Consider the following 22,928-nt stretch of genomic DNA (forward strand, 5'->3'; position numbering starts at 1 on the left):
TAAGCTGAACTGAGTACTTGACATGTTTTGAACTGCTTGGATGATGTTCACGGATACCTTGCAGCTTTGAATCCTTCTGTGTTAGATGTGTTTCCATTTGTCTGTGTCGAGTCCGTTTGTCATGTGTCTGTTTGTCTTGTGTCTTTTTGTCTCTCTTGTTATGTTTGTGATGTCCTTGCTTTGCTTTACTCTTTAATTTTGCCCAGGAGTGCAAAAGGGTAAGTGTGGTCGATTTTGATGAGTCATTATTTTCTTCCATTTCACTAGCCTTTGTGTACCCATTAGACAGTTGATTAGTGCTTAATTGTTCATCATTAGAGTGTTTTCATCTGTTGGGCTTTATTGGGCCACTGTTCCGAATTTGGACTAATTTCACATTATTTGGCCTAATTTTTGTTTTTAATTATTTTTTAGGTATTTGGGTGAAGCAATTTTGGAGCTTGGACATTAATATTTAGTTGAAGAAACTTTCCACATCATTGCCACATCATTTCCATGTCATTTCCACGTCAGCAAAGTCAATGGGTCAACATTTGAGGCCTAGAATGGCATTTTTGTAACTCTGCGGCTCATAATGGCAGTTTTGTAATTCTGAGTGGCATGGGTGATATGACCACGAATTAGGTCTGCATGAGAAGGAGGCAGCCGCCCCATCATCTTCAACCTCTCTTCAAAACCTCCATTTTCGTTCTCCAAGCTTCCATGGACGCCCCCCTTGCAGTTTTTCACGTTTTTGGCTCATTTTTACCGCTTTTATGCATATTTGACAGCACCCATTGAGGGTTTTACGTTGAAATTCGTTTTCTTGCTTGGGCAGTTCGTTTTTTGGGTTTTATTGACTTGGAACAATACCCATTCATGGGGTTTTCGCATTTATATATGATATCACTGTTTTGCATTCCATTTTAGCTTTGAAATCTCAATTTTTGCTCTTAAATTGCGTTTTCAGATTTGATAAGTTAGGGTTCTTGGTTCTGATTTTTGTGATTTCAGTTTTGAAGTGTTTAATTACTCATTTCCATGTCTAGCTAAATTCGTGTATTGACTCCTTGATGAAAAATGCAATGAAGCTTTGAGGTTGTGCTTGTTTTATGAAATCTGCCATGTTTTTGTTCTGAATTCGTGGAATGCATGTGGTGAATCTGTCAATGCTTAATTTACAGAGTACTTGCATGTGTTTTGTTTAAGATACGTTCATGCTTAATGTATGTAGCTTGGCTGTCACGAATTTAAGGATGTGTGCATTGCTTAATTGCACAATGAAGCTAGATTGTAATTTTCGCTTAGTGAATTATTATCTAGTGGATTGAGACAAGGCAGGGTTGGTGTTAATTTGGTGGCCTATGATAAGTGAAATTGCGTTTGAATCAGGGATGTCAATACGGTTTTAGTCACTGTAGCATTTAAATTAATCTATTGATTAGCATTCCGAATCTGTCTGCCAACCTCCCCCTCTGTGTTTTATTGTTGTGTTCATCTGGAAAATTCGCTTTGAATGAAAATATTGGTCGTTGGGAGACGACTTGGTTCACTTTCATGTACTGCATTTAATATGTTTTAATTTGGTGGGGTACGGCCTCTATCACTCGCCTAAGCGAGCTAGTGCGATTGGCCCCTATTCCAAATTGTCGAGCTCTCGCCTGGGCAAAGGGAGCTCGCCTGAGCGAGAGTCCCTCTCGCCTAAGCGAGAGCTTTGGGCCTGAGCGAGGAGCTGGGCGAGGGTACTGGAATGTTTGTTGTTTTCTCTATTCTTTGATGATTGGCAACTATTTTGAGCTGATTTGTTATATTAAAAGCATGAGGAGAATGATTATGCATGAGTCGTATGATGCATGTGATCTTATATGAGATGAAATTCTATATGTGTGAATTGGGAAGAATGAGATGGTATGGATTCAACATGGAATACGAATGGGAAGTGGTTACAATGGTTGACATGAGGTTTGAATGCTTGATTATTGTTATTTGATTGTTTGAATATATTTGTTATGTGTCAGTGCGTAATTCCTTGAAATCTCTAGGTGAGATTTTAGGATCGTGCTTCAGTGATCGGGACGTAATTCCATGACTCCTGTTAGTGGGTGTTCATGGTGGTGCCCCATCCGTATAATTTGGTAAGGATTCAAGGTAAGGTTGCATTCTAACACTCTAAGGAGTCAGTTAGTCTCACTTAGAACGAACTGACTCTTGTGGTGAGAGTAGTAGGAGGCCTGAAACTCATTAAGGGCTAACCTTGTGTGTGGAGGATTGAAACATTATAACAATTGTAACACTTAGCTCAGGGGTGAACAGCTCAGGGGTGAGCAGAGGTATCCACCACAAGTGCAAGCATCCACTGAATCTGACTAGATTATACATATCCGGATGAGTCCAGTCAGAGTCTAGTGTATTGCTTGAGAAGTCATAACATGATTGGATGATATATGTACTGCTTGGATCGTGTAATATCATGTGATTACTTGATGTATGGTATCTACTCTAGCTTACCCTGTTTGCTTGTTTGATTGTCTTGTATGTGGTCATTCTTCTTTTTTGATGATCATCAACTTGTTAATGTGAGCAGATGCGAGAGGCACTCGAGGTCAACCAGGAAGAGATGATTGCGCTGCATAGTCTGCCTGGGTTGGACATCACGTTTTGTTTGGGCTACGGTCTCGGTTCTTCAATCAGACGACCGGAAAGACAGAACTTTTAGAGAAAAGTCAGAGAGCTCTAGAAAAGTGGTTTAGTCATGTACTCCCACTATTGATAAGCATGCCCTATCATCATTCCACTGCGCGACTCTGATCAACAAGCATTCTCACATCTAGTTGTTTAGTCACTAAAGACCTCAAAGACTTACTTGTACCAAGAATGATCAACTTTGAAACGCCAATTCTGCTCTTCTTCAACATCTTGACGAAACTCTTCATACATGAGAAACTTGCCACAAAACCTTGATAACAACAACAACCTACTTGAAAAAACCTTGCTTGGAGTCACTCTTAGAACTTCCTTTCCTTCCGCATGTTTCCGCTCCTTCTAATCATCCATCATAGAAGATTCACCTCTTTTAAACACACTTACGCTTGTATATCTTAACGTACCACCACTTCTCTTTCCAAATTGTTATGTTGTAATCCTTAAGGTGACACACTACAACTGAACCACTAACTACTCCACCTATCGTCTCTACTCCACGCTTTTAGAACAAACCCTCAAGTAAGGAACTGTTGACATTGATTCTGCTTCAAACTCCAATGCAATAACAACCTCACTACTTCAAGGTTAGATCTAGTATCTGCTTCAGAACATACCCAAAAAAGTTTCTCCAACACAAAGATCTCTCATGTCTGTTCTTCAATGGCCTTTTCTAGATAAACACTCATAAATGTAACACTTTGTTTTCTCTTTTCAACATTATACCATACTTGATGCACATCCACTTACTCACCTTCTTGAAATAAGGAACATGACTTCCTTTGACATCACAATCCTCAAGAATGAGCTTGGAAAGAAACCCAATTACCCTGGAGATTATACTCCAAACTTTGCTAAGGAAACAATTTACGTTGACTTTCAGTTTGAATCCTTTGATCACCACGAGACAAACCACACACCCAAGAAAACTTCACTTGTCTGCAACTGTAACAAAACCACTAACTTAAAATCTAACTCCCCTCTTGTAGTTAACCATGACTCATTTACCATATCAACGACAGTAAAAAATATCCTAGCCTAAGCGAAACTCAAACCTTTAGTCCAGCCACCACCTTTATACCTTGTATCCTTGAATCTAATCATTTGCGCTCACTGTTCCAGCAACAACTACAATGAACACCATCTCGACCACTCCTGACTTTTCTTCTCCTTGACTGTGCTCTTTCTTTACTAGTTTATGCCATTCTCACAAGATTAAACTCAACAATGCGCTTCATCTTTCAATACTTGAATTCCTCTTCCTCATACCAAGGTCAATTTTTTTTTTCTTCTCATGTGAACTACTTTCTTTGCAACATCCCTACTATACTCGACTTTGACGCTGCTACCAACTGAAAAGATCTAATCATCTTTTTCTGATTTTTTTTAACCTAGCATAAAACTTTTATGCCACCTCAATATCATCCACAATTTGTTTCTCCATCTACTTAGGAAACATTAGCCTACCTGATTGATCCTCAAACTCTACTCCATCTTAACCTCCCACAAGAGATTTGTCGTCTTTACACACATTCGGTGTCTCCTGCTTTTCTTAGCTCTCTCTGTGCCATACAACCTCATTATCCTGCGACCTAGGATCTTCCATCTGCTTCTCTTTTACCAATCCAAGAAAATCAATGGATATGGTCATATGACTATATCAAATGACATTTCTCCTCGAACCTCTTATATTTACATATCTCTGAACCTGAACACTACCCGAAGGTAAAACCAAGTTAATTTTCTCAAACATTGTTTCACTGGCACACACTGATATCTTCCCCTATGCTAACCTCTAGACTTAACTCCTTTTGTAAAGCTTGTGGTATCTGATCCCAAGAACTTGTCTTAAACCTCTTTCATTCCACACGTTGTTGCTCAACTCCAACATCTTAGTCTACACACCAAAAACATAGCTTTCCCTCACTCATCGATAAGCATCATACAACAACTTCATATCTTTGAGGCAAGAAGTTGTTTCAGAGATCCCTTCCAACCTTCATAAAGGTTAGTAGGTCAAGTTGACCTTGAATCTGCATCTCTTTATCACTATAGACACTAAACACAAGGCACAGAAGTGCAATGAAGACAAACCATAACATAAAAAACAAAACTCTAACGTCTACTAACAGCCAAAACCTTTGGTCTATCACTCTTATATCCCCAAACCATTAGAATTAAGAAAGGAAAACTACCTCTGATCTAGTCATGAGTGTGCACCCTCACTACTATATCAAGATGTTTTCTGTTGTTAATACTTCTAGTTTCACAAACGAATTCTACTAAACCCGAGTACTTAAACCTACAAGACATGACGAACCCACAACCCTCAAGTCATCCTAAGGACGAACTGCTCTGATACCAAAATGTGACATCCCAATTTTAGCAGCTTAAAACTAATAAAATAGGATATTCCACCTTAGTATTCAAAACAAATAAACAAATGTATAAAGTATATTAATACAGTCTTACAAATGATCAGACTATATAAATATATCAGTTATACATACCAAACCTTTCTAATCCTAAACACAAGCTAACAACTTACAACAACTTCTCATTGAGACCTCCTTCCGACCTAAAAGATGACTCCTCAACCTCCAGAGGTGCCTCTGAAACAGCATCCACCACTGCTCCCACCGAATAGGTGATCATCGCAAAAGGAAAACATACAACACAAGACAAAAACACAGAAGAAGGGTAAGCTAATGACTTTTAAAGAATTTTCTTAAACCACATAATATTGATATATCTACAACTACAAACAAGCATATATCAGTCAATTACAGAATAATCATATAATAACATTCTTAACAGGTTTGTGAGACATAATAGACATTAGCTTCCCTTACCTGGTTTCCTGCTTAAACAACTCTATAAACGTCAAACGTCTCTAACTCCACAAGATGCTCTATCTACATATAGAAACATCACAAGAACGATCAGGACATATCATTATGATCACTGATCAGCAGAGACTCATATTGATAAATAAAACAGCACATGCAAGCGAAAGAGGGTTTACATGCCATAGAAAACAGAAAAGACCAAAAAGACAGCGGAAACTTAACTTACACGAACGGAGAAACTGATCGGTCCAAATTGAAGAGCTTGCCGAGAGGATCAATCCTACGGTCTCGGTTCTTCAATCAGACGACCGGAAAGACAGAACTTTTAGAGAGAAGTCAGAGAGCTCTAGAAAAGTGGTTTCTAGAGAGATGATGTGTTTTAAAATAATGAAACTCGTTTATAACAATTCTATTTATACTAAAACCTTTTTAATATTAAAATAATCGAGTCTCACTATTTTTAAACCACTATCACTTCTAAAATACCATTTTCTGGGATTTTACAGGAGCTATAGCTAACTATGATCCTTCTAGCATTTTTAATAAAAAAAAAGAATCATAAGGAATAGCAAAATATATTAAGTTTCCATTACCTAATGATGTATAAAAATCTACCTTCTAATATTTCCTAATTTCTTTATGACCTATTGTTATTGCACAAAAATATTGTGCTATTTTATGTGTGGAGAAAATATTTTCTGTTTCAATTTATATACGTGTATGATCTACTGTAACAATTCAGTTGCCTCAACTTTTAACTTCCGAGTTAATTTTAGCTTCAAACGAGAAGGGCCATTGAATGAAAATAACTCTCCTAGATATATGCAATGTTTCAAACTTAGAGTCCCTAATGTTCTGTACCTCTTATAAATTGAGTTGCAATTGTGTATTCATCAAAACAAAAAAAAAAAAAAAACATAAAAAAGAAAATAACTTCAAATATGGCCTCAAAACCTACAAGATTTAGCATTCAGCTGACTCTGATGGTAGTTTTTCTGACAACCCAGGTTGTGTTGTCTGCCGATACACCAATGCCTTCTGATAAGACTCAATTAGGACAATGGTTTTCAAATAATGTAAAGCCTTTAAATAACAGAAAGGGTACTCTAGACAGTCAATTAGTAGCTGCTGAACAAGGTCAGACGGTGATTAAGGTAAGGCAAGATGGCAAAGGGCAATTCAAGACCATCACCGATGCCCTTAAAAGCATACCTAACGGGAACAAGAAGCGTGTAATTTTGCATATTGGACCTGGAACTTACAAAGAGAAAATCGTTGTTCCAAATAACAAACCTTTCATCACCTTCTATGGGACCCCAGGGCAAATGCCAACATTGACCTATGGAGGCACGGCAAAACAATATGGCACTGTTGAAAGTGGGACATTGTCTGTTTTATCAGACTATTTTGTGGGGGCAAACATAATAATCCGGGTTAGTATACTATGAATGCCTCAACATTTCTGTTAAAAAATTTCTTATGTGGTTTACGAATTTGATGTTTTAGAACTCCGCACCAAGACCTGGTCTAAACACGGTAAAAGGTCAAGCAGTTGCATTACGAATTTCTGGAGACAAAGCCACATTTTATAATTGCCAGATTTATAGTTACCAAGACACATTATTGGATGATGCAAATAGACATTTTTTCAAAGACTGCTACATTCAAGGAACTGTTGATTACATTTTTGGAAGTGGAAAGTCATTATATGTGGTATATAAAAATTCCTAAACTCCATTTACATTTAATATATGGTGCTCAAAATATAGTTTCAATAAATATTGAGGTTTTATTTTCTGATGCAGAATTGTGAAATAAGAACGCTAGGTGATTCAGGGCTTACTTTTATAACCGCACAAGCAAGAAAAAGTAAGAAAGAGGACAATGGCTTCTCATTTGTCCATTGTGAACTTACTGGAACTGGAACAGGTGCTTACTTGGGAAGAGCATGGTTTGGTTATTCCACAGTGATCTTTTCTTACTGTAACATGGGCAACATTTTCAACAAGGCAGGGTGGAGTAACAATAATCACAAGGAATATGACAAGTAACTTTCTAATTTAATTTTTCATGACAATGGTTTTGTGATGCATAATACTTCCTATTTCTTTGTTTTAATTATAAACTTCTAAACAATATTTCGTTTTCATACTTGATCAACTGCAGAACTCTTTATTTTGGAGAGTATATGAACACAGGACCTGGTGCAGATGCCACAGGGCGTTCTCATTTGACAAGGAAACTTAAATACGCAGAGGTTAAGCATTACCTTGGTCTTGGTATGATAGAAGGCTCAAAATGGTTACTTCCTCCTCCCAAAGTATGATTAATTACTACTACTCAACACATTCTAGTGCATCATGAATTGCTGGAATATTGGTCACCTTCTCCGATTGTGGTGTCCTATAATTTATTTCGTCTAGCTTAGTATTTTCAAATTATAGGTGAGATCATTGTATATTATGATTAGTCCATAGCCACCTAGTGCATGCATAGTCTTAACACCCTTCAGAAAATTCATCACTCAAGAAACCTTCTCGTTCTTATTGCATAATACTTTTAAATTAGTTATTATGCCCTTGTAATTACGATTATAATATGAATTATATTTTAATTTGAAGCCCTATTGTGATTATATTTGTAATTAATTAAATACATAATCAAATTGAAATTGAAGATGGTGAACATCAACAAAGTAAGTTGCACGTACAATAAATCCTTCTCAATATTGTAAAATTATTGCATCAACATTATAAGAAATACGTTACTAAGCTACTGAATTTAACTACCTAAATAAGGTGCTTGAAATTCAGTTATCAAATTCAGGTACTAAAATAAGTTTTGAATAGGATTTACAAGAATAAGTTATATCTGAAGTAACTTTTAAATAATATGTGGATAAAAGTATTTTACCTATATGCTTAAAAATAAATTATTGAGTAGAAATTCAAAATAAATAAAATTAAAAACAACAATAACTAAAGACGCAAAGTCACTCTAGAATGTATTTCCATTAATATATTTCTTTAAGTAAAACTTAAATAAGTATTATTTATCAATTATAATTATATAAAAGAATTAAGATTAAAATCAATAGACATACAGTTACGTACATTTACTTAAGATGAAAATATAAAGATTTGGTTTGAGATTTTCCTTCGTTATTTTAGACAATTATTTAATAAAACATTTAAAATAGATAAAATCATGTTGAAAATACAAAAATTGGGTGTGAGACTTTCCTTCATTGTTTTCTCTCTCGGTGTCTCTTTTATTTTTATTTTTTTTTTCTTTTTCTCACTCCACCTTCTTTCTATAAGTTCTTGCCTGATATCTCTCCTCCTTTAAATATGAGCTCATTTCACAATTGTTGACGAATTAGGAAATATTTGTATTCGATTAGATTTTTAAATAAAGTTTCTATTTACTCTAAAGGCATTTTTTATCTTTTTTCCTTAAGATTTTGTTATTAATTTTGGTGGAATCAGTTGAGAAAAATATATCCTCTCAACTTATTTTTGCACACACCAAAATTTGGTTATTGTTCTTATAGAGCCAAATATATAATTTATAAAGACTTCAACTCCAAACACTCCTAGATTCAATTATACACTCTTGATTGCTATGATTCGGTAGTCCTCCTCTCTAGGGTACTCATTCTCTTCCCCAGTGTCAACACCCAATTTCATCTCGACATATAAAATGTTTAAAAGAAAAATAATAGTAAGAAAAATAATATTAAATGGAAAAATAATAAAATAATTAAAATAAATGAAGGAAAGCATATTAAAATAATTATTGTTGAGGTTTTAATTCATCTATGTCTTTTATCCTTGAAACACGTAAAAAGTAATGATTTTAAATCTATATGCATGTTGATCATATGAGTTCAAGGGTTTTTAAATTTAATTGAGACTTTACTTTGATTTTATTTAGAAACTTTCATATGATTGAATGAGTTTTTACCAATAATTGAGACTTTACTTTGATTAAAGGTATTTACTCTAATTAAAATTAATCGAGACTTTACTTTGATTAATTAAGCTTTTTATTTGGTGAGGAGATTAAAGAATAGACATGATTATGCATAGTAAAATTTGATTGAGACTGTACTTTGGTTGAATTTACTATGGATAATCTAAAAGTTCTCACTTTTAATTGAGACTGTACTTTGGTTAAAAGTGAGAACGCCAACAAATTATTTGAGACTTTACATTGATTAATTTGCAAATCTACAACAATAATTAATTGAGCAATAATCTTTAGATAACCGATGATGAATCTATTTTGAAAAAACAATGGAATCAATCTATTTTCTTTACTATTGTTTTTATCTCCTTTTATCTTTTCTATTTCTTTCTTGTTTATCTTAATCCTCTTATATTTTTATTATTTTCTTTGACTAACTCTTTTGTATAGATTTTATAAGAACTAATTTGTTAAAAAGAAATTTTGTGTTCGTTGGGAGACGACTTTAGGTTACTTTACCCTTTTTATTTTATTGACTACTATCTTAACAAGACTGAAGTTGTTATAGATAAGTAGTATTAATTTGATCGCGTCAACGACAACGTTATCACCTAGGTCTTAACTCATATGCTAAGTGGTAAGAAACCTATAGGGTGTAAATGGGTTTTTAAAATTAAATACATTATTGATGGGACTAAGAGAGGTGTAAGGCTAGGTTAGTTACTAAGGGGTATTCTCACCTTGAAGGAGTTTTGACACTTTTTCGCCTATTGCTAAACTAAGCACTTTAAGAATTCTTCTAGCCCTTGCATTTGCCAAAAACTGGCACCTACATCAACTTGATGTTGATAATGCTTTCCTTCATGGAGAGCTAAACAAAGAAGTTTATATGACACCCCACCTAGGTTGAATATATCTAAACAGGGGCAAGTTTGTCGTTTAACCAAATCCTTATATGGTCTTAAGCAAGCAAGCCGACAATGGTTTACCAAACTATCTTCTTCTTTTATAATACTTGGATTTTTTCAGTCAAAATCTAACCATTCTATTTTTGTTTAGAAATCTAGTGATACTTTTACTACTTTACCAATTTATGTAGATGACGTGATTTTAACTGGGAATTCCATGGAAGTCATCAACAAAAGTAAGAATTTATTCCATCAAGCTTTTAGAATTAAGGACCTTGGCAAATTAAAATTTTTCATTGGCTTTGAGGTGGCTAGAACAAGGAAAGGAATTCACTTATGTCAGCGGAAGTGTGCTTTGGACATCTTAATCAAAACTTGAATGCTTAACAGCAAACCATGTCTGGCCCCTCTTATGGGTGACACTAAAGTCATTTTTGACACTAGTAAACCTACTTGCAAAACAGAATCTTATCAACGTTTAATAGGGAAGCTTCTCTATCTCACTCATTCTGGGCCTGATATTAGTTTTACTATACATTTACTTAGCCAATTTGTGCATGGACCAACCATACACCATCACCAAGTTGCTTAACATATCCTCAGATACATTAAGGTTGATCCAGGTCATGGTATTTTCTTCCTTGTTGTAACTGATATCCAGATTAAGGGATTCAATGACTCTAACTAGGCTACATGCCCAAAAACCGAAAGAAGCGTTACTGGTTTTGCATATTTCTAGGTGGTTCGTTGGTCTCTTGGAAAACTAAGAAGCATAGCACCATCTCTAGGTCCTCTTTAGAAGCTGAATATATGGATCTTGCAACCACTACATGTGAGATCTAGTGGATTAGCTATATCCTCCAGGACTTACAAGTTCAAACCAATCTCCTTGTTGTGCTATGATAGTCAATCAGCAAGACACATCGCTCACAACCGCACCTTCCACGAACCTACCAAGCACATTGACATTGATTGTCATGTGGTTTGCAAAAGGATTCAACATAACTTGTTTCATCTTCTTCCAATTCGTTCAGACAATCAACTTGCTGACATTTTTACCAAGGTCCTCCATCGCACCAATTACAAAGCAAACATTTCCAAGCTTGGGATGTTGAGCATTCACCATCCAGTTTGAGTTAGTTTTTGTTGGTATCGCGGAGCGGAATGTTTGGCGTTTGGGCAAAAACCAGGAGGGAGGGTGAATGGGTTCTTAATAAAAATTATGCTTTCAAAATTTTCCCTTTTAATATCAAAGATCAATTAAAATTCTTTCCTTTATTTTAATAAACATAATAAAATAAAGAGAGTAGAGAAGAGAAAATTGCACAAAGTATTTATACGAGTTTGGATCAAAAGACCCTACGTCTAGTTGTTAATCTCTCAAAAATGAGATTAATTCAATCACTAAAATAAACCAAACTTACAATCAATGATAAGAAAGATTAGGGTTTAGAAAACACCTCTCTTGAATCACACAAGAGATGAAGACACCTCCCTTGAAATCTACAAGGGATGAAGACACCTTCCTTGAAACACACAAGGAATGAACACCTCCTTTGAATCACACAAAGGATGATCGACTTCTCCTAGCAACAGTAGTAGCACTCAATCACTCAAGATCCCACTTGATGAAAGTTATTGCTCTACCCCCACTAGCTTTTTTAAAGTCTTCCCACAGAGAGTTCTCAAGTACTCAGACTTCTCTAACTTCTGTATTTTGATAATGAAAGCCTATCACTCTATTTATAGAAGCCTATTTAGAAATTAGGTTAAGAATATGAAAAGTTAAGTCGCAACTACCATAGATAATCGATTATCATAACTGATAATCGATTATCAGATAAACTTTTATGAAAATATTTTTCTCGCTGTGATAATCTATTATCAGTCAGGATAACCTATTATCAACAGGTGATAATCGATTATCAGTAGTGATAATCGATTATTCTAGAGGCTTTTCTCAAAAATCAGTTTTAATTGAGATAATCGATTATCACTAAGAATAATCGATTATTCCAGTGAGTTTTGCAAATAAATAAAATTCTCTTGGTGCTCTACTACTTGAGTTTTGCCTTTTGACTCTTGACATACTAATTTAACTATTTCAAATAACACACACATATTACATGACCTAAATAACTAAACTCCTAAGTCTTCAATGTATCTCTTGAATCGAAGCATTCTTTTAAGTCTTCAATATTTTTCCATGCATCATCATCAAGTCCTCCATACTTCTTCATAAGTCATCATCATCATCAAAACTCCTTAATGGAGGAAGATGTCCATCTTCTTCTTTTTGTCAACAGTTTTCTATCACTAATTTTCATTTAGTTACCTAAATGGTGTGGTCATGATATAGCGGAAACCAGTTGCACAGTTTTTAAACAAAACCGTTATTACATTTGCTTGGGAACTAGGACGTGATTAATTTCCCAAAACCCATTTAGCTCACATAAAACTTTGAATAACAACACACAAAACAAGGAAACATATGACATTCAAGCATCTATGGCAAGCATAAAATAAAATCAAAAAACAAGGTCAACTTCCCCTACTTGATAATTCTTCTCGACACATTTTGTTCCCAACCTCAACCTCCACGCTCCACCATTCAAGTCCCCCTCTCTTGTTAGCCCTTTAACCTCATTATTGCCTTACCCTCTTATCCCTCACTCTCCCTTCCAAACCTTAGAATCAAAGCCACTTATTTTCTTTGCTTTTGTGGTTACTTGCATCTAGAAAAAAATAAAAGCGGAATAAAAAGAATATTAGTCGTTTGCTTCTTTTTAGTGGTAACAACGGTTGGAGAGAAGAAAAAAAAATCAACCTATTAAGTGAATCCATATTTAGGCCAACCATCTTAGTCGTTTTCTTCTTTTTAGTGGTAACAATAGTTGGAGAGAAGAAAAGAAAATATAAAACCAACCTATTAAGTGCACCCTTATTTAGGTCAGCCGGGTTCAAACCCCTTCATTGTTGCACACCAACACATACCTCCAACCATTAAGCCACATGCTTTCTCATAATAATATGCACACCACAAAATTATAAACACATATAGTTACATTCCATAATTAAATAACTAATTAAAATGAATAAAATAACAGCTTAAATCAATCAATTAATTTTTTCATGTGTTTCTCTTTATTGCCCCCTGATCACTACACCAACAAAAGTTCTCATTAAAATATAAGTCACTTTATAACCTCACTCGAATTACTTTATGTTTTTCTCGGGTCTTACATTTGTAAAAATATAATTGCTCCAAATGCACACACTAAGAATTGAGCCCTTGACCAATAACCCATGAGAAGTTTCTAACCAACTATGCTACTTTTCACCTCTAATCGATGATCCCACTGGTCAAACTGAAGAAAAACATATTGGAAATCAATTGTCAAAATTTTAGCTCAATCTAATGGTTAACTAATCGAGAAACTTAATTTTACTAAAGTTGTGCAGACAAAAAAAAAACACACTCTCCCAACGTATGAAACTGATGTGAAATTGCGCAATTTTATGAATCTTTAAACATCCAACTTGGAAATACATCCTATAGCACTGTACCACACTAATCCACACTTAACCACCCATAAAACTTTGAACCATGCCTATCAATCTTCCATTCTAGGTGTATTTCACATCACCGCAACAAAGATTCAATCAACTAATTAAATAACTACGAATTGAAAAATGCACATAATGAATTTAAACTTGCCCTCAAGTAAACGATGCTCTTATGAGAATCCATTTCATTTACCAATTCATACAACCACAATGAACCAAATATAATTATGCACTTATAAGTTAGGCACATAATTTTACCACCAATTCACTTCAACATCATATTCACAACAACAAATTCAATCATAAAATACCAAACCATTTCACATGCCAAGAATCCCTACCACAACTGCAAATGAACATGAACCAAAATCAATAAACTTACCTATCATAAGCAATCTCTGCAACCAACAATTTCTCATAACAAATGTTTTGCTGTCCACACAAAAATATTTATCAAATGCCATCAAAATACATATTAATAACAAAAATTTTCATATATCCCAACAATCATAATACCTTATCATATCAACTTAACATTAAAAAAATATTTTCTAACCACGACAATAATATTTCCCGTACCAATATAAATTCTTAGATCACCTATTCTACCACCCAAAGATTACACCTAAGAAAAAAAGAAAAATTATTATTTCACCTTACAAGAGAATCCAATTTTTCCAACATAATTATTACGTCAACAACATGATATCATCATCTCACCATAAACTCATCCATAAAATAGAAGAGACATCCAAAAATAATATTATAATCATCTAGAAAATTCATCTTATCATCCCAACTTCAAACATTTTATAAAAGAAAAATATAGCCTACCTTACAATTCCATATTCCCACTTCAAAATATTTCTATGCAGTTAACCAAAAACAAAAAAATAAATAAATAATGATTAGCTCCCTTACTACACATATATGATCATACTAAATCCTGCAAATGCATTCCAAAGAAGCAGAACCCACAACCATAATTCTTACCCCAAAGTTCCAAAGCAAAATTTATCCTCACAAAACCAAAAACTCTACAATAATGCGTGACATATTTCTCAAACTACAAACCTCCAAAGACATTGCAAGTAATACTAGACATCACATCCAACCAAGTAAAAATACTTCAGCATGATAATCACTACCTTACTCTACTTTCTTGTCACATGTTCCCTACCACATGATCTGTTCTTCTAAAACCTTATGGTTCGAGTCGTCTCGTCTTCGCAACACTAGACATGTCTCCCCTACTCCTTAAGGACTTACGAGTAACAACTTCGGTGAATCACACACCGAGCACTATACTCAATAACTAGCTGGAACTTAGAGCGAAACATTTTTCCTCTGTCAACTGCCTCGCACAGGCGAGAGAGTACAACACTCAAACTCATCCTCTTTCACTACCTCACACAAGCGAAGAGGATCCTTTCCACTAACTTGCACAGGCGAAAAAGTCATCCTTAGTTCTCTAGGTATGAAGGAGAACCCTACAACGACTTACCTTTCACACTCACTCCCATGTAGGAGTGAAGTTCATACATAAGTTCCCAAAACTAGGACCAGAAGCTACCTCTACTCATCGATACTTATACCTGATAGCCCTAATAATGATAAAACCAATAAAATAAAAAATAAAAAACAACGCGAGCCTTGGTACAAGCCTCCAAACCACTTCCCCTTATGCAACTCACTTAACTCTTCACGAAAAATTTGCTTCTCATGTTAAGACCACTAGCTCACTCCATTTTCATGTAACTCCTATTCACCACAAGAACCAATGCTTAATATTTAATTAATAGAAACAACAAGCCAAAAGAGAATGAGGTAATGGTTTCATGAATCATTGTAAAAATAAGAACTACTAAATAAACTCATATTTCCTACCAATTATGTTTTGAAACTTTTTTTTTTGTAGAAAATACTTATAAACTTTGTTATGAAAAAAAATTGCAGGAAATTGCTGCCAATTTTTTTGCAAAATGTTTTTTATAAACATTTTTTACAAAATTTTTTGTAGGAAATAATTACGAATTTTATGATTTTTTAGGAAATAATTATCCATAAAGGAATTACCGGCCAATTAAGATTCTTAGAAAAAATAGCAGAAAAAAGTGTTTTCTTGTAAATTCTTATAACAAATTTGCAAGAAAAATTCAATGTAATATGAGAATTTTTAGTGGTGAAGGCCTATAACGTGGGCATAAGTTTCATGCAGAAACAAGCAAATAAAATGGTCCATGGATGGCTTACTTCTCATTTATGGTCACATGATGCAAAAATAAGGAACACATACAAAGTCTACCACAAAGTAACTATGGTAGGTTTCCTATCCAAACTAAACTTAGCTTAACACTAAGATATGTGTACTAAGAAAACTGTGTGGTATGTATCTTCCAATAGATTAAAGTTTGAAACTAATATGTATACATATATCGTATCCCGTGTCCATTATATTTTTCTAATTTAATCGTATCTCCGTATTCGTGTCGTATCCGAGTCTGTACATGTATCCGGTCTTCATAGCCATACACGCATAAAAGACCTCCTCTATCATCACGCAACACAGTACCTCAAAAAGAAAAGGAAACTTAGCATTTAAAAAAGGAAAATGATATAATGACAGAAAACTTTACAACTTATCTTACTACGTGACGTGGCAATAATTTTATATTTAATTTAATTTTGAATTAAAGTACACATTGGTAAGGGAATGGATCGAAACGAAAAAGTATTCAAACAAAAGCGGTTTTGCGGAAAGCTTCGTAGTTTCAACGAGCCTCCTCTTTTCCTTTAAGTCATCGTCTTCTTCAACTTGTGGAGAAAGTATTGATCCCTTTTTTCTTTGAAAATCCGTTTCATTCTTCGTTTCCCTTCTTATTTTTTCTGTGTTGTTATTGTTGGTCTTAACAGTGTGTGTATGCCCACTGGACGAAAGTTTTGTTGATTCGTTGTCTGTAACCATTGGCATGGAAATGAGTCATTTTTTGTTGGAACCCCTTTTGTGGAAAAGTTGTTAAACCTAGGAAAAGGAGTTATGTGAACAAACACCACCTAGGAAAAGTATGTGGGCTTTGTTCACAACCTTCACAGAAGTGTAATTTCAATAATAAGGGTTGGCAATTATTAACACCTGGGTTAACATATATTGTGGTCAGCGCATAACTTAAGTAAGTAATGTAATAGTTTAGTCAAGGCGCAACAAGTGGGAAATAGGACTCACGTGGAACACCTTTAAAATGGCTCCAAAAATAGCAACGACAAAAAACCCAATTCAAAACAGACCCAAAAAATTTAATTTAGGTTTAGGGATTTCAAAACTTACCGGGAAATCGAGCTTCCACAGGGTTTTAACAACTTTTGCACAACAGGGGTTCCAACAAAAAACGGCTCCTTTCCACGCCAATGGTTACGGACGACGAACCGACGATACTTTCGTCTAATGGGTATACACACACCGTTAAGACCAATAACAACAACATAGAAAAAATAAGAAGGGAAACAAAGAATGAAACTATTTTCAAAGAAATAAAGGGTTCAACACTTTCTCCATAAGTAAAAGAAGAAAAGGAGGCCAATTCAAACTATGAAGCTTTTTTCAAAATCGCTTTTATTCGAACACTTTTTGGTTTCGAACCATTCCCTTACCCAATGTGTACTTTAATTCAAAATTAAATAAAATAAAAAAGTACTACCACATCATGTTGTAAAATAAGTTGTAAAGTTTTGTGTGCACTAAATCATTTTCCTTTAAAAAAACAAGTTATAACTTGTAGGGTCCTGGACACACCATTGTAGCCGAAGTATTTACATTTTTATAAAAAAGAATAAGGATTTACATTGAAAGTTTTGATTTTTTTTTCTTTCTATGTTTGTGGTTTCTATAGTTGTTATTGTGTTTGTCCTTGTATTAAAATTTCCGTGTTCATTCATTTCACTAAAGGAACATAGGTCAGTGCTTTCAAAAGTTGGAATTGTAGAGGAAAATAGGGTTTGTGGAGCAAAATAAAAGGGGTGAAGTGTTATTTTGTTGAATCTGTGAGGCGAAGCGTCTCTTCCATTGTTTCGTCGCCCTTTGGTTGTTGCACCATTGTTTTTGAGGTTTGAGTTGTTTATTTGTTGATTGCAAAGTTATAATCATTGATTCCTGTTCTTTTTAAATTTTTTTGGGTGTGCATAATGGTATGTGATTGCAAGTGTGCTCTATAAAATTGTTTGTTGACTTTTATGGTGGTGTTGTAGTGTGATATGCGTTTAGATTATGGTCCCAAATTCAGTAAACTCAGCAAAGTGAGTAAAAACATCAAAGTGATTAAAGGCAACCACATATGTAGTTGAATGCATTTTGTCATTATTGAAGATGTGTAGGGTGATTCCATCTGCCTAATTTTATATGATGATGTTTGTGCACATAAATGATGACGTGTTATGTAGTTTTTGGTAGAACGTGAGTTGTCTATAGTTTTTGAACAATCATGTTATAGTGGTATGGGGTAATTTTGAACAATCATGTTTTTGAGTCAATATGGGGTACTTCTAATTAATGTATGATTGATGTCATTTACCTGAATTGTAACTTAAGCTATATTCATAATTATGTTGGTTTTTTATAATTATGTGATGACTTGTGGTAAATATTTTGCAATGAGTTTGTCGGAGTAAATTATTCGCCATTAAAGTTGTCGATTAAGTTTACAATTGCTAGAGATGGGTCGTACATGCCAAGTAAGTCTTTCTCCATAAGCGTGCAGTAAAAGCAAGAAGACAAAGAAGGAAGACAAGGATGAACAAGTTATTTTTCAGTCCTTGTGTTAATTTCAATAGAATTGTTTCTTTTTTATATTTGAGTAACATTGTTTTCTTGTGTAAATATAGGTCCGAATTGTGCATATGTGTGACACTAAATATATGGTTGAAGCCAACAATCTACTCAAACCCAGTCATCGTAAAAGAATCCAAGTTACACTTTTTAGGTGATGTTTGGAGCTGGGGAAGGTGTTGGAAATTAACTACCCCTTGATTAGGGAAGTTTTGTATCGGTGGGTTCTTGATGGGGACTTCATTCATGCTGGGCAGCAGTTGGTCCGGTTATCAGTATATGATGTTTGTATCTGCTTAGGTGTAAGTATGGTTGGTAAATCTATTGAGTTTGATAGTGATGTAAGTGGCTTAGTAGCTTCACTATTTGATAACAAACCCAATTACAGTACGGGACATAAGTGAGAAGATTAAGATCTTTGTGGCTAGGGATGATGATGATGATGTGGACAATGTGTGTAGGCTTTATTTGTTACTATGTTTTTGTGTCTTTTATTTTTGTAAGACCTCTAAGACGATCTCAAATATGCCTTCAAAAATTTTAGACAATCTGGATAACTTGAGTGACTATAATTGGGCAGAGTGTGTTCATACATTTTTTATTGGTGGTTTGAATTGTGGATGTAATGTTATACGTGAAAAGCAAAATTCTAGTAGCCTTAATGTAGTTGTTTATGTTGCAGTTGTACAGGTATTTTATCCTCTCGAAAGCTATTTGTTTTCTTTTATTAATGATTTGTATATGATATCCTATTTTCCATTGACATACCTATGGGTTGCTAGTCGACCTTTGTTAAATGATGTACATTGCAAAAATCATTTTCCACAAATTTTGCACTAACCATTGGTAAAGATTAGGACTGTTACCATTGAGTCCATTTTTGAAAAGTTGACAATAATGTTGTTTGCTATTTTGATTTCTTTCATTGTCTTTGATTTTTTTGAACTGATTTGAATATGTTATTTATTTATCGCAGGGTGTCTACGGTTGGTCCCTGATTAAGGAGGACAAGAACAATCCAATTGTTGCAAGTGCACTCTAGATTCAGGATGAAGGCAGTGGTAAATTTTTTTACAGCGACGGTTGTAACATCCCTAAGGAATATTACTTTGAAAATATCACAAACAATTAAATAAATGAGACTAAATACGATAATATAAAAATTTTCCTCATTTATATATGCAGATTCCCAAAACGCGGGAAATTAAAGTCGTATTATCAAAACATTGTAACCGTTCACAATTCAAAAACATTACAACTCATAAAGCCAAAACGGCTAATGTCCAAAACATAAATACATCAAAAAGTTTAAATCTTCAAAAAGCCCAAATCATCCCTCTCTCTGGTCTCAAGCGTCTCTTGGCTCACCTGTCAAGTCATCTGCTCCCGGATAACGAATCATCCGATCATCGCCATGCACACATAGATAAGGTGAGTTATGCATATTAAACAAATTAAATATGATACCCATCCTAATAAAAATTTACAGATACATTTTAATTACAAGTTATTCACCCTGATCCCAGATTCCTTCCTGAGTCCCCTGCATGAAACTAGGTCCTGGGACTTTCACTATGCTTCCACGAAACTATCCCTTTCGTGGTCCAACCCTACGAGCCAATCCTGCTCATAGTCCAACCCTACAGACTCCTCGCCTGTAGTAACACATCCAAGCTTACACAACTTGGACTCTAGCACGCACGCAATCACCATACTATGGACTCCTCGCCCGATAGTAGCCGACGGGAACATCACAGTTCCTTGCCCATCGTGCGCACAACGCATGCAATCACCATACTAAGGACTCCTCGTCCAATAGTAGCCGACGGGAACTCATCTAGTTCCATCCCCATCATGCGTTCCACCACTCAAGCACGTCCCAGAACTCTATTGGACTTAGTCCATCAACCCAAGCATAAAAGAAGCGAACTTAGTCCTTTGAGTTCACTAATCAAGCAAAAGAAGATAATTATACAGCCACACAAACCGCCTGGTACCGCCTAGACACCGCTAGGCAGATACTGGCAGAAAACTGCCTGGCGGTCACAAGTGACCACTGCCACTTGTCTTTCACTCTACCGTCAGGCGGTTCACCTCGCGCCGCCAGGCGCTATACCAGTAGCGCAATGCTACTGGTTTTTTGGCACTTTTTTACAGGTCTTAATAGACCCACATTTACATAATATTTCCATCACTCATTCATTCATAACTTTACAAGACATAACATCAAACCAGAATGTAGTAAGTACAATTAGATAGACCCGAATCTCAATCCTCTCATCTCGATATGCCTCGCATAATACAGTACAAGAACATGCCCTATGGTGTAACTAGTAGGCTCATCACTCACCACAATACAAAGTACAGTTTGCAGTACTCTTCTCTAATTGCACTTACATCTAAGTCATACCACAAATAAATCCTTAGTCCTCCTATGTTAGTATGTTCACTTAATTCATGAAAAGAGATTTACTGACTTTTAACCCAAATCTTCCAGAAATCCGCCCCTGTGACTCTCCATAACACATTTTTTTAGCAACATCACCAAACGTTCTACCCTCTGATGTGTCGCCTGGCGGTCACCCAAGTGCCGCCAGGCGGTTCATACCAGTTTCGCACACTGCCACATTTTCCAGCATTCATAGTATTCACTACTAACCCAAATTCCTTTAGCATTAATTCTAACATATCTCCACCTCCACACAACAATCAACATTCATATCCTAATCACATTAATGTCTATTTTCAATCAACAAAACTCCCTATCGCGATCAACCATGTTTTCCAATTCTAATTCCTCATGAACCCTAATTTCCCAATTCCATTATAATTCATGTATTAATCCACCAATTATAAATTTTACAATCAACAATCCATCAAATCAGTTATATTCAAATCACCAGATTCTCCCCGAACCTCGCACATCAAAAAAATAACAAGAATCAGAAGAAACTGGGTAACCCAGTTCGTGTCGCCTGGTGGGCTACCCTTAGCCGCCAGGCGGTGCATATCAAAACCCAGAAAACAAGCGCTGGTGGCATGAGCAGCCTGGCGGTCCTTCAACCCCGCCAAGCGATTTCTGGAATTTTTCCAGAAAACGCAGAAAAGAACAGTGAATCATCAGTTTACACATTCCATTTGGTCCAGAAAAGCATGAACGACATATACATATATATATATATATATACAAGCAAAACAACTCCCCTAACCTGGATTAAAGCTTTCTCCGATATTCTTCTACTTCTTTCCTTGAACTCCAATTGATCTCCCTTGCCTTCTCTCAATTCAGCCCCCACTGATCCACCCACACTCTTAGTTCCTCACTGAATTTCGCACTCTCTGTCTACCTCACAATACCCTCTGCAGAAAACTTTCCCTTCCCACACAATTAGGCTCTTTAGTGGTGTTTTAATGGTGAGTTAAAACCTTAAACGAAAAACTGCATTAAGAAGGGGAAATGACCTTTCAAGCTCACTAATTGGCTTGCTTTCCAGCTACCCCTAACTGATACTTCTGCTAGGGCTTTTCCTTAACCCTTGAACTTCAAATCAAAACCAAAAATGACAAAAATGAAGTTTCCTTTGGTCTCCCAAGGTTTGAACCCACACCCATGCACATGCCAACTCAATGCCTAACCAATGCAACTAATTCGTATTTCATACTACCCAATACAATTCAATAATCATAAAACCCCCAACACGTTTTAATATACACAAAAATAATACAAATTTAATAACACACAAAAATAACATACATAGGACTCGAACCCAAGTCCTCTCACACAATCGAAGTACTCTCCTTACCCACATGTATCCAATTAATTACTTAATTAATTATTTAATTTTTCCCGGGTTTTACATTCCCCCCACCTTCAAAAGTTTTCGTCCTCGAAAACAAAACTTACCAGGAAACAGATGTGGATAGGATAACTTCATGCGATCCTCATTCTCCCAGGTCATCTCCTGAGTTGCCTCATCCCAAAGCACCTTAACCGTCTTTATCTCCTTACCCCGCAAATGTTTGACTTGAGAGTTAAGGATGCGAACCGGTCCAGTTGGTATGGTCAAATCTTCCCGCACTTGTACATCATCATCCTCTAATACATGGTCTGGACTTGCAACGTATTTCCTCAACTGA

General features: G+C 35.3%; 1 protein-coding gene across 1 annotated transcript; it reads left to right on the forward strand.

Annotated features, from left to right (window-relative positions):
* Positions 1 to 6,421: 6,421 nt before the first annotated feature.
* Positions 6,422 to 8,148, forward strand: LOC114174347 (putative pectinesterase 63). Its single transcript, XM_028059184.2, has 4 exons — positions 6,422 to 6,961; positions 7,035 to 7,241; positions 7,334 to 7,575; positions 7,695 to 8,148. The coding sequence occupies exons 1-4, from the start codon at positions 6,470 to 6,472 to the stop codon at positions 7,852 to 7,854; spliced, it is 1,101 nt and encodes a 366-aa protein (XP_027914985.1). The 5' UTR covers positions 6,422 to 6,469; the 3' UTR covers positions 7,855 to 8,148.
* Positions 8,149 to 22,928: the final 14,780 nt, after the last annotated feature.

The sequence above is a fragment of the Vigna unguiculata genome, chromosome 2 (genome assembly GCF_037176805.1).
Source record: "Vigna unguiculata cultivar grain cowpea cultivar isolate G323 ecotype 2 chromosome 2, ASM3717680v1, whole genome shotgun sequence".
NCBI lineage: Eukaryota > Viridiplantae > Streptophyta > Magnoliopsida > Fabales > Fabaceae > Vigna > Vigna unguiculata.